The sequence below is a fragment of the Hemitrygon akajei genome, chromosome 8 (genome assembly GCF_048418815.1).
Source record: "Hemitrygon akajei chromosome 8, sHemAka1.3, whole genome shotgun sequence".
Classification (NCBI taxonomy): domain Eukaryota; kingdom Metazoa; phylum Chordata; class Chondrichthyes; order Myliobatiformes; family Dasyatidae; genus Hemitrygon; species Hemitrygon akajei.
Genome location: NC_133131.1, coordinates 181,294,787 through 181,307,077, shown reverse-complemented (window position 1 = coordinate 181,307,077; position 12,291 = coordinate 181,294,787). Strand labels below are relative to the sequence as shown.

General features: G+C 49.2%; 1 protein-coding gene across 4 annotated transcripts in view; it reads left to right on the top strand.

Annotated features, from left to right (window-relative positions):
- LOC140732488 (plectin-like) overlaps positions 1-12,291 on the top strand; it is a 384,936-nt gene that overhangs the window by 23,973 nt on the left and 348,672 nt on the right. For 2 of the 4 annotated variants that reach the window (XM_073055243.1, XM_073055238.1), the window contains exon 1: positions 3,441-3,601. The exons of the other annotated variants lie outside the window; for them this stretch is intronic. In XM_073055243.1, coding sequence (XP_072911344.1) covers positions 3,508-3,601 — 94 coding nt within the window. In that variant the 5' untranslated portion in view covers positions 3,441-3,507. Of the gene's footprint in view, positions 1-3,440; positions 3,602-12,291 lie in introns of those variants that run through there. 4 annotated transcript variants of the gene reach the window in all.

The window sequence follows — 12,291 nt, the reverse complement described above, 5'->3', positions numbered from 1 at the left end:
GGGAGGGATGAAGCTAAGAGCTGGGAAGTTGATTGGCAAAAGGGATACAGAGCTGGAGAAGGGAGAGGATCATGGGACGGGATGCCTAGGGAGAAAGAAAGGAGGAGTGATTGTGAGAGGGACAGAGAGAGAAAAAAGGGAAAATAAATAAATAAGGGATGGGGTAAGAAGGGGAGGAAAGGCATTAACGGAAGTTAGAGAAATCAATGTTCATGCTATCAGGTTGGAGGCTACCCAGATGGAATATAAGGCGTTGTTCCTCCAACCTGAGTGTGGCTTCATCTTGACAGTAGAGGAGGCCATGGATTGACATATCAGAATGGAAATGGGACGTGGAATTAAAATGTGTGGCCACTGGGAGATCCTGCTTTCTCTGGCAGACAGAGCATAGGTGTTCAGCGAAACGGTCTCCCGGTCTGCGTCGGGTCTCACGAATATATAGAAGGCTGCACATGGAATACTGGATACAGTATACCACACCAGCCGACTCACAGGTGAAGTGTTGCCTCACCTGGAAGAACTGTCTGAGGCACTGAATGGTGGTGAGGGAGGAAGTGTAAGGGCAGGTGTAGCACTAGTTCCGCTTACAAGGATAAGTGCCGGGAGGGAGATCGGTGGGAAGGGATGGGGGAGACGAATGAACAAGGGAGTCGCGTAGGGAGCAATCCCTGCGGAAAGCTGAAGTGGGTGGGAGGGAAAGATGTGCTTGGTGGTGGGATCCTGTTGGAGGTGGCAGAAGTTATGGAGAATTATATGTTGAACCCAGAGGCTGGTGGGGTGGTAGGTGAGGACAAGAGGAACCCTATCCCTAATGGGGTGGCAGGAGGATGGGGTGAGAGCAGATATGCAGGAAATGGGAGAGATGCATTTGAGAGCAGAGTTGACGGTGGAGGAAGGGAAGCCCCTTACTTCCTTTAAAAAGGGAAGACATCTTTTCCGTCCTGGAATGAAAAGCCTCATTTGGCTCCTCCCACTTCCTTCAAACTAAAGGTGTAGCCATGGGCACCTGTATGGGTCCCGCTATGCCTCCCTTTTTGTTGGCTTTGTGGAACAACAGTCCATGTTCCAAGCATATAGAAGTATCCATTCCTCACTTTCCTTCACTACATCAACGACTGCATTGGCGCTGCTCCCTGCACACATGCTGAGCTCGTTGACTTCATTAATTTTGCCTCCAACTTTCACCCTGCCCTCAAATTTACCTGGTCAATTTCCGACACCTCCCTCCCCTTTCTTGATCTTTCTGTCTCTATCTCTACTGATGTCCACTATAAACCTACGGACTCTGATAGCTACCTGGACTATTCCTCTTTCCACCCTGTCTCTTGCAAAACACCATTCCCTACCCCCTCCCCTCTCTCCTCCCTCCCCTGCCTCTCTCCCCCTCCTCCGCTCCCATTCCTCACCACCCTCCCCTTCCCCATCCCTGACCCCTCCCCCTCTCCTACCACCCTCACCCCGTTCACCCCTCCATTCCCACCTCCACCCCACCCTCACCCCACTACCCCTCCATTCCCTCCTCTCCCTTCCCTCTTCTCTTCCCAATCCCCTCTCTGCCCCTCTATCCCTCCCTCCTTCCCCAACACTTCCCTCCTCCCCCTCCTACACCCACCCCCTCTTCTCCCTCCTCCTCTCTCCCCTCCCTCCCCCACCCACTCTTCCTTCTTGCCCCTCCCATTCCCTACCCCCTTTCAATCCTCCCCTACCCTTCTCTCCTCTCTGCCTTACTCTCCCCTTCCCCTCTCCTCACTCCCCCACTCCCTACCACCTTCCCCACCCCGACCTCTCCCATCTCTCCTCCCAACCATCCCTCCCTCACCCCTCTCTCCATTCCCACCTCTCTCCTCCACCTCCTCCTCTCGGCTCCCTCCCTTCTCCCCTTCCCACTCCCCTCTCTACTCCTCCCACCTCCACTGCCATCCTCATTTCCCTCTCTTCCCTTCTCTCCATCCCCCTCCCACACCCACCCCTTCTTTTCTCCCTCCTCCTCTCCCCTCCCCTCGAACCCCCACTACCCCACCCACTCTTTCTTCTTGCCCCTCCATTCCCTCCTCTTCTCTCAAAACTCCCCTCCCCCACCCCCTCCATTGTCCTCTCCCTCCCCCACTTCCACCCTCCACATCTACTTTTCTTCCACTCCCCAACCTTCCTCCCCGCCCTCCTCTTCCACTCTTCTCTCCCTCTCCTGTCCCTCACCCCTCCACTCTCACCACCCCTCCTCCCTCCCCCTCTGCTCCCCTTCTTGCTCTCTCCTCTCCTTACCCTCTCCACTCACACCCCTCACCCTCTCAACCCTCCCACCCCCTCGACCCTCTACTTTACCCCCTCTCCATTCCCCCTTTCCTCCTCCCCTCACCCTCGCGTCTCTCCTCTCCCTGACTCCCCCTCTCCCTTCCCCTTCACCCCACACCTCCATCGCCCTCGCACTCCCCCCTCTCATTCTCTCCCCATCCCTCCCTCCCCTACCTTCTCGTCCCTCCCTCAACTCCCTACTCCCTCCCCAACACCACTCCTTTTCCTCACAAACCTTCTATCAACCCTCCCCCTCTCTCTCTCCTCCCTGCCCTACCCCTCTCCCACATACCCTCTCCGCTCTCTCTCTCTCACTTACCCCTCCCATCCACCACCCATTCTCCCTTCCCCCTCTTGTCCTCCTCTCTCCACTCCCCCCTCCCCTCCTTCCCCTTCTGCCTCCCATCCTCCACTCCATACCACCTCCCTCAACACCACCCATTCCCCCTCTCCTCCCTCCCCCACTCCCTACCCTCCTCCCCTTCCCCAACCCCTCTGCCCACCCTCCCCTCTCCCAACCCTCCAATCACCTCCCTCCATTCACTCCTTTTCCTCCCCCTCTCCCCATCCCCCTCTCACTTCTCCGGCCCCCGTCATCCCTTCCCTTCCCTCCCCTCCATCTCCCTTCCAGCTCTGTCCACTTCCAACCCCTCCCTCTCCAACACCTTTCCTCTTCCTCTACCTTTCCCTACTACTTTCCCTCCCCTCTCTCCCTCCCCTCCATCTCCCTTCCCTTCCATCTCCAACCACTCCCTCCCTCCTTCCTTTCCCCCTCCCTCCTCCCTTTCCCCTTCTGTCCCCCTCCCCTTCCCTCTCTGACGACCTCCAACCCCTCCCTCCCCCTCCTCTCCCCAACACCTTTGCTCTTCCTTTCCCTTTCCCCCACTTCCTCTTCTCCCACTTCCCCTTCCCCCTTTACTCCTCCCTACCCCTCTCCCTCTCCTCCTTCTCTCCTCTCCCCTCCCCCCTCCCCTCCCTCTTCCCTCCCTCTCCCCTCCCCTCCCTCTCCCCCTCCCCTCCCCCCCCTCCCCTCCCCCTCCCCTCCCCCTCCCCTCCCCCTCCCCTCCCCTTCCCCTCCCCCTCCCCTCCCCTTCCCCTCCCCCTCCCCTCCCCTCGCACCCGTCGGACTATATCAAGCAGCGGTGTTTGTACCGCACGGTGCCGGGCAGGCGGTCGCTTTAAGCGGCTGTGCCCCGTCGTGTCCGGAGCGGACACATGATGGCCGGTCGGCCGCCCTGGGAGCTACCCGCCGATGCCCAGGAACAGGATTATATTCAAGCGTTCGAGGACGTCCGGGAGAAATACAAAGGTGACTGGGGAGGGGGACTGTGAGAATGGCGGGTGCGGCGGGAGAGAAAGTGTGTGACGGGGAGTGCAAGAGTTAGAAACTTTCTCTCTCACTGACTCTCTCTCTCTCTCAAACTCTCTGTGTGAGTGTGGCAGAGAAAGATTGACCGATAGAGAGTGAGAAAGGGCAGAATGAAGGGGCAGTGCGTATGAGAATGGAGAGTGTTGTGGGCTGAGCACTAGGGGAAGCGGCTGTACGGGAGAGGGGCGGGAGGGGGAAAGAGAAACAGCAGAGGGGTGACAGGAGAGGAGTACGGGGAGAGGGGGATGAGGATGATGGGAGATGGTTAGATGGGGCTGATGAAGGTGAAAGGGTGACAGGAAAGGAGGGGGAGAGGGGTGAGCGGAAAGGGTAACGGAGATGGGTGGGAAAGGGAGATGAGCAGAAGGAGGAATGGGTGTTGTGAGGTGGAAGAGGGAGTGAGTGACGAGAAAGGGTGGGAGGATGAGTGGAGGAGGGTGGGAGGTGGTGATGAGTGGGAGAGGGTGACGGGAGGCTGAAAGTGATGAGAGAGGGTTGGAGGGGGAAGTGAAGGAGTAAAAGTGATGGGAGGGTGTGGGAGGAGGAGATAGAAACATAGAAAACCTACAGCACAGTACAGGCCCTTCGGCCCACAATGCTATGCCGAACATGTCTTTACTTTAGAAATTACCTAGGGTTACCCATAGCCACCAAGAGTCTCTTAAAAGACCCTATTGTTTCCACCTCCATCACTGCCGCTGGCAGCCCATTCCACGCACTCACCACTCTGCATTTAAAAACAATTTATCCATGACATCTCCTCTGTACCTACTTCGGAGCACCTTAAAACTGTGCCCTCTCATGTTAGCCATTTCAGCCCTGGAGAAAAGCCTCTCATCATCTTATACACCTCTATCATGTCACCTCTCATCCTCCATCGCTCCAAGGAGAAAAGGCCAAGTTCACTCAAGCTTTTCTCATAAGGCATGCTCCCCAATCCAGGCAACATCCTTGTAAATCTCCTCTGCACCCTTTCTATAATTTCCACATCCTTCCTATAGTGAGGTGACCAGAACTGAGCACAGTACTCCAAGTGGGGTCTCACCAGGGTCCTATATTGCTGTAACATTACCTGTCAGCTCCTAAACTCAATCCCACAGTTGATGAAGGCCAATGCACCGTATGCTTTCTTAACCACAGAGTCAACCTGTGCAGCAGTTTTGAGTGTCCTATGGACACAGACCCCAAGATAAAGGGGTGGGAGGGGGTGAGGAGGGTGGCGGGTGATGAGTGAGGGTGGGTTGGGGAGATGAGTGGGTGAAGGTGATGGGAGGGTGGAGGGGGAGAAGGTGACAGGGAAGGGTGGGAGAGAGAGGGTAACAGGAGAAGGATGGGAGGGGTAGATGAGCGGCTGAAGGTGACAGGAGAGGGGTGGGAGGGGGACATGAGTGGGAGAGTGTCGTAAGAGGGGGAAATGAGGGGAAGAAGGTGATGGGAGGGGAGATGGGCAGCAGATGATGGGAGGGGAGATGAGGTGAAGGTGACGTGAGAAGGGTGGGGTGGGAGGTGAGAATGTGGGATTACAGGTGGCAGGGGGTGAATAGGTGTGTGAGGTACAGGTAGGGGGAATGGGTATGGGAGTTATTGGCAGAAATGGGCTGGAGCCAATTCCATGATGATGGAGGAGTATCTGACAGCCAAGAATTTGAGGTAAGGGTCGGGAGTGAGGCTAGGGAATGATTCTTGCATGGGGACAGTACAGACTCAATGGGCCGAATGGCTGCCTCCTGCCCTATGGCTGCCTAGTGGAAGTGTGCGTGGGAGTACTCTGTGTACGGGTGTGTGTGTATTTGTATGAGCTTGCATGTGTGTGTGTATGAGCTTGCGTGTGTGTGTATGTATTTGTATGAGCTTGCTCGTTTAAGTGTATGGTTGTGTAGTGGAGTGTGTGTGTATATCTGTGTTGGAGAGATATTGAACGCTGAAAGAGGAGGGAAGATTGGGTTCAGGGAGGAGGGTGGGTGGGTGGTTGACAACCTTTGTGGAGGAGCAGGTAAATTGTTTTTAATTTTCACATTAACTGAGATACAGAGAGAAGCTTGTCCATATGGATCAGATCATTGCACAATGCATTGAGAGTGAACTGGGTAAAAGAGTATTGGTGATGGAAGAGCAAGAATATGTGTCAGTGAGTGAGGACATTACCCTGTCCCTCCACAGACCATATCAACTTAACGGGCAGGGTGGGAAATTGTATGAAAGGGCACTTCAAAACTTCTTGCTCTTCTCCCTCACCCTCCTCACGTGTGCCATGCCTTCCAGTGTCCCTCTCACGTCCCACCAGCCACTTGCCCCCCACCCCACTTCTTTGACTGTCCTGTCTCCTTCACCATATTTGGTGCTCTGCATACTGTCAGGTTCAGAGCTTAAAAAGGAACAGCCCATTTGCTGTTCACTGACAGCCACAGCAAAATGATCTAGCTCATTGCTGCTCCTCTGGCTCCCCACTCTCTCTTCACGCACACACCACCTCTTTCCTCACCCCCCACCCCCCGGCACCCATGCCTCTCTATCCGGGCCAAAAGATGATCTCTGATATTGCCACCCTGGTAAAAAGGAATTTGCTATCCACTCTGAGTGCTTCTCTACTGCTGTCACGTTGGCTCTCATTCTCTGTTCCTCCAAAGGGAACATAGAAAATTTCAGCACAAAAGCAGGCCATTCAACCCAGTGTTGTGCTGAATTAGCAGCTAATTGCCTAAGTGAACTATTCCCTTCTGCCTGCACAGTGACTATATCCCTCCATTGTCTGCTTCTCATTCTGCATTTTGGTCCTGAGAAGTGGGAGTGGGGGGTTGGGTTGGTGGGGGAAATGCTTTGGAAAGCCACCATTGTGTATGTCTAGTTTTTCCAGATGCTGTTATAACCTTGGACAAGTAAGAGAGAGAGAGTGTGTGTGTGTGTGTGTAAATGAGAACATGAGCTGATGTCATAGAGAAACCTCCCTCACCACCTGTTCTGACGCAGAGAAAGTGACCCCCCCCCCCCCAAAGGTGTTAGAAACATAGAGAACCTAGAGCACAATAGAGACCCTTCGGCCTACAATGCTGTGCCAAACATGTACTTACTTTAGAAATTACCTAGGGTTACCCATAGCCCTCTATTTTTCTTGCTTAGCTCCAAGGTCAGCTGTTCCTCCTCGCATTTCTCTACATGAGGCTACAGACAGAATCAGAATCAGTTTTACTATGAAATGCAAGGCATAAGATTACTATAAATTTCAGACGTCAATAGTACAAATGAATGAATAGTGAAATCGTGTTTTGTGTTCATGGTCTGTTCAGAAATCTGATGGTGGTAGGGAAGAAACTTCCTGAATCATTGAGTATAGGTCTTCAGGCTCCTGTATCTCCTCCCTAAAGGTAGTACTGAGTGGAGGGCATGTCCCAGATGGTACAGGTCTGTTAGTGATAGATGCTGCCTTCCTGAGGCACTGCCTCTTGTAGATGTCCTTGATGGTGGGGAGGTTCGTGCCCACGATGGAGCTGGCTGAGTCTTCAACCATCTGCAGCTTTTTCCTGTCCTGTGTACTGGAGCCTCCATACCTAGTGGTGAATTTGTAAATCTTTGGTGACACAACAAACCTCCTGAAAAACCTAACAAAGAGCCACAAGCATACTTTGTTCATGATTTCATCCATGCTTTGAGCCAAAGATATATATTCCGAGATATTGATGTCCAGGATCTTAAAGCTACTCACCCTTTCCGCTGCTGATTCCTTGATGAGGATTCCTCCCTCCTGAAGTCCACAATCAATTCTACTGACATTGACTGCAAGGTTGTTGTGACATTCTCATCAGCCAATCTATCTTGCTCCTATTTATCTCCTTGACACCATGAGATTTTACCAACAGCAATGCTGTCATTGATAAATTTATAGATGCCGTTTGAGCTGTGCCTAGCCACATAGTCATGGCTGTGGAGAGAGTAGAGCAGTGGGCTAGGCATGCATTCTTGAGGTGTTCTAGTATTGATTGTATTGAAGAGGAGATGTTATTACAATCCACACTAACTGGTCTCATGATGAGGAAGTTGAAGATTCAGTTGCAGAGGAATGTACAGAGGGACAGAAATTAGTAACAGACATGAGGAAGTTTAGGACCAACAATTCACTGAACACAGGTTCTCCACTGGTGATCACCCAGTTGTTGAGTTGGTAGAATGGACTGAGCAGTGACAGGTGGAATGTAATCCTACAAAATGTACAACTCCAATTTGGGAATGCAAATAATGATAGATAGATAGATAGATACTTTATTCATCCCCATGGGGAAATTCAACTTTTTTCCAATGTCCCATACACTTGTTGTAGCAAAACTAATTACATACAATACTTAACTCAGTAAAAAATATGATATGCATCTAAATCACTATCTCAAAAAGCATTAATAATAGCTTTAAAAAGTTCTTAAGTCCTGGCGGTAGAATTGTAAAGCCTAATGGCATTGGGGAGTATTGACCTCTTCATCCTGTCTGAGGAGCATTGCATCGATAGTAACCTGTCGCTGAAACTGCTTCTCTGTCTCTGGATGGTGCATGGACATGCACAGGACATGCACAGTGATTGATGGAACCCCTGGAAACTGAGAAATGCAGGGAGCTTGATGTAGAAGTTCAAGTGTCCCTGAAGGCTACAGTAGAAGTCAATAGGGTCTCGCTAAAATGCAAGTAGATTGATGAAGTCGGCTGAATGCCCCTGAAGGCTACAGTAGAGGCCAACAGAGTCACGTTAGTCACACAACTTGGAAACAGGCCCTTCAGACCTATCTATCCATGCCAGCTAAGGTGCCCACCTAAACTAGTTCCATTTTAAACCATAAGACATAGGAGCAGAATTAGCCCATCTGACCCATCAAGTCTGCTCTGCCATTCAACCATGGCTGATCCTTTTGTTTTCTCCTCCTCAACCTTATTTCCCTGCCTTCTCCCTGTAACATTTGATGTCATGTCCAATCTAGAACCTATCAATCTCTGCCTTAAAAACACCCAATGACCTGGCCTCCACAGCTGAACATGTCAACAAATGCCACAAATTCACTAACCTCTGGTTAAAGAAATTTCTCCGCATCTCTGTTTTGAATGGATGCCCTTCTATCCTGAGGCTATGCCCTCTTGTCCTAGATTCTCCCATCATGGGAAACATCCTTTCCACATCTACTCAGTCTAGGACTTTAAACCTTCGAAAAGTTTCAATGAGATCCCCCCTCAATCTTCTAAATTCCAGCGAGTACAGACCCAGAACCATTAAACTTTCCTCGTATGATAACCCTTTCATTCCTGGAATCATCCTTGTGAACCTGCTCTGGACTCTCTTCAATGCCAGCACGTCTCTTCTGATATAAGGAGCCCAGAAATGTAAACAATACTCACAGTGAGGCCTCACCAGTGCCTTATAAAGCCTCAGCATCACCTCACTGCTCTTGTATTCTAGACCTCTTGAAATGAATACTAACATTGCATTTGCTTTCTTCACCACTGACTCAACTGTAAGTTAACCTTTTGGATGTTCTGCACGATGACTCCCAAGTCCCTTTGTATCTCAGATTTTTGGATCTCCTCTCTGTTCAGAAAATAGTCCGCACATATATTTCTACTACCAAAGTGCAAGACTATGCATTTTCCAACATTATATTTCATTTGCCACTTTCTTGCCCATGCTCCTAATCTAAGTCATTTTACATCCTACCTGTTTCCTTAACACTACTGCCCCTCCAGCAATCTTCGTATCATCTACAAACTTGGCACAAAGCTATCACCAAACTCATTTATATACAGCATAAAAAGAAGTGGTCCCAACACTGACCTCTGCAGAACACCACTAGTCACTGGCAGCCAACCAGAAAAGGATCCTTTTATTTCCACTCGCTGCCTCCAAACAATCACCCAATGCTCTAACCATGCCAGCAACTTTCCTGTAGTACCACGGCCTCTTAATTTGGCAAGTGTGTGGCAACTTATCAAAGGTCTTCTGAAAATCCAAATATCCAAATACTGAGTGAATTCAGCCTTTTCTCCTTGGAGAGATAGTGGATGAAAGGTGACTTGATAGAGATGTATAAAATGATGAGAGGCATTGATCGTGTGGATAGTCAGAGGATTTTCCAGGGCTGAAATGGCTAACATGAGAGGGCACAGTTTTAAGGTGTAAAGTAGGTAAAGAGCTCAGAAAAATAGAGGGCTATGAGTAAGCGTAGGTAGTTTCTAAAGTAAGTACATGTTCACCATAGCATTGTGAGCTGTAGGGCCTGTATTGTGCTGTAGGTTTTCTATGTTTCTACAAGATCCACTACATCCCCTTTATCTATCCTATTTGTAATCTCCTCAAAGAATTCCAACAGATTCGTCGGGCAAGATTTTCCCTGAAGGAAACCATGCTGACTTTGTCCTATCTTGTCCTACGTCACCAAATACTCCTTAACAATTGACTCCAACATCTTCCCAACCACTGAGGCCAGGCTAACTGGTCTATAATTTTGTTTCTTCTGCCTTTCTCCTTTGTTAAAGAGTGGAGTGACATTTACACTTTTCCTGTCCTCTGACACCATGCCAGAGTCCAATGAAACATAGGACACAGAAACATAGAAAACCGATAGCACAATACAAGCCCTTTAGCTCACAATGCTGTGCCAAACATGTACTTACTTTAGAAATTACCCAGGGTTACCCATAGCCCTCTAATTTTCTAAACTCCATGTACCTATCCAGGAGCCTCTTAAAAGACCCTATTGTATCCGTCTCCACCACAGAAGCTGGTAGCCCATTCCATGCACGCACCACTCTCTGCGTTTAAAAAAACAACAACTTACCCCTGACATCTCCTCTGTACCTACTTCTAAGCACCTTAAAACTATGCCCTCTCATATTAGCCATTTCAGTCCTGGGAAAAAAGCATCTGACTATCCACGTGATCAATGCCTCTCGTCATCTTATACTCCTCTATCAGGTCACCTCTCATCCTCCATCGGTCCTAGAAGAAAAGGCCAAGTTCACTCAACTGATTCTCATAAGGCATGCTCCCCAATTCAGGCAACATCCTTGTAAATCTTCTCTGCACCCTTTCGATAGTTTCCACATCCTACCTGTAGGGAGGTGACCAGAACTGAGCACAGTACTCCAAGTGGGGTCTGACTAAGGCCCTATGTAGCTGTAACACTACCTCTCGGTTCTTGAACTCAACCCCATGGTTGATGAAGGCCAATGATTTTGAAAGGATCATTTCTAATGCCCCACAATCTCTAACGCTACCTTTTTCAGAACCCTTAGGTGCAGTTCATCTGGTTCAGGTGACTTGTGTACTTTTAGGTCTTTCAGCTTTTTGAGCACCTTCTCCCTTGTAATAGCAACTGCACCCACTTCTCTTCCTTTACACATTACACCATCTGCTAGTGTCTTCCACAGTGAAGACAGATGCAAAATACTCATTTAGTTCAGCTGCCTTCTCCTTGACCCCTGTAATTATTTCTCCTGCTTCATTTTCTAGCAGTCCTATATCCACTCTCATCTCTCTTATTTTTTACGTACTTGAAAAAAGCTTTTTCTATCCACTTTGATATTATTTGCTAGCTTGCTTTCATATTTCATCTTTTCCCTTCTAATAATAATTTTAGTTGCTTTCTATAGGTTTTTAAAAACTTCCCAATCCTCTATCTTCATACTAATTTTTGTTTTGTTGTATGCCCTCTCTTTTGTTTTTACATTAGCTATGACTTCCCTTCTCAGCCACGGTTGTACTATTTTGCCATTTGGGTATTTCTTCATTTTTGGAATTCACATGTCCTGCACCTTCCTCATTTTTCCCAGAAACACACACAATTGCTGCTCTGCTGACATCTCTGCCAGCAGCTCCTTCCAATTTACTTTGGTCAACTCCTCTCTCATGCCACTGTAATTTCCCTTACTCCACTGAAATACTGCAACGTCAGACTTTACTTTCACCCGATCAAATTTCAAGTTGGACACTATCATATTGTGATCACTTGTTCCTAAGGGTTCTTTTACCCTAAGCTCCCAGTCACCTCTGGTTCATTACGTAACACCCAGTCCAGTATAGCTGATCCCCTAGCAGGCTCAATGACAAACTGTGTTAAAAAGCCATCTCTTCGGCATTCAACAAACTCGCTCTTTTGAGATCCATTGCTAACCTGATTTTTTCAATCGACCTGCATGTTAAAATATAAACACTGAAACATAGGATACCTATGGCACAATACAAGCCCTTTGGTTCACAATGCTGTGCCGTACATGTACTTACTTTAGAAATTACCTAGGGTTACCCATAGCCCACTATTTTTCTAAACTCCATGTACCTGTCCTGGAGCCTCTTAAAAGACCCTATTGTATCCATCTCCACCACAGCCGCCGGCAGCCCATTCCACGCACTCACCACTCTCTGTGTAATAAACTTGCCCTGACATCCCCTCTGTACCTACTTTCCAAGCACCTTAAAACTGTGCTCTCTAGTGTTAGCCATTTCAGCCCTGGGAAAAAGCCTCTGACTATCCACACAATCAATGCCTCTCATCATCTATACACTGCTATCAGGTCACCTCTCATCCTCCGTTGCTCCAAGGAGAAAAGGCCAAGTTCACTTAATCTATTTTCATAAGGCATGCTTCCCAATCCAGGCAACT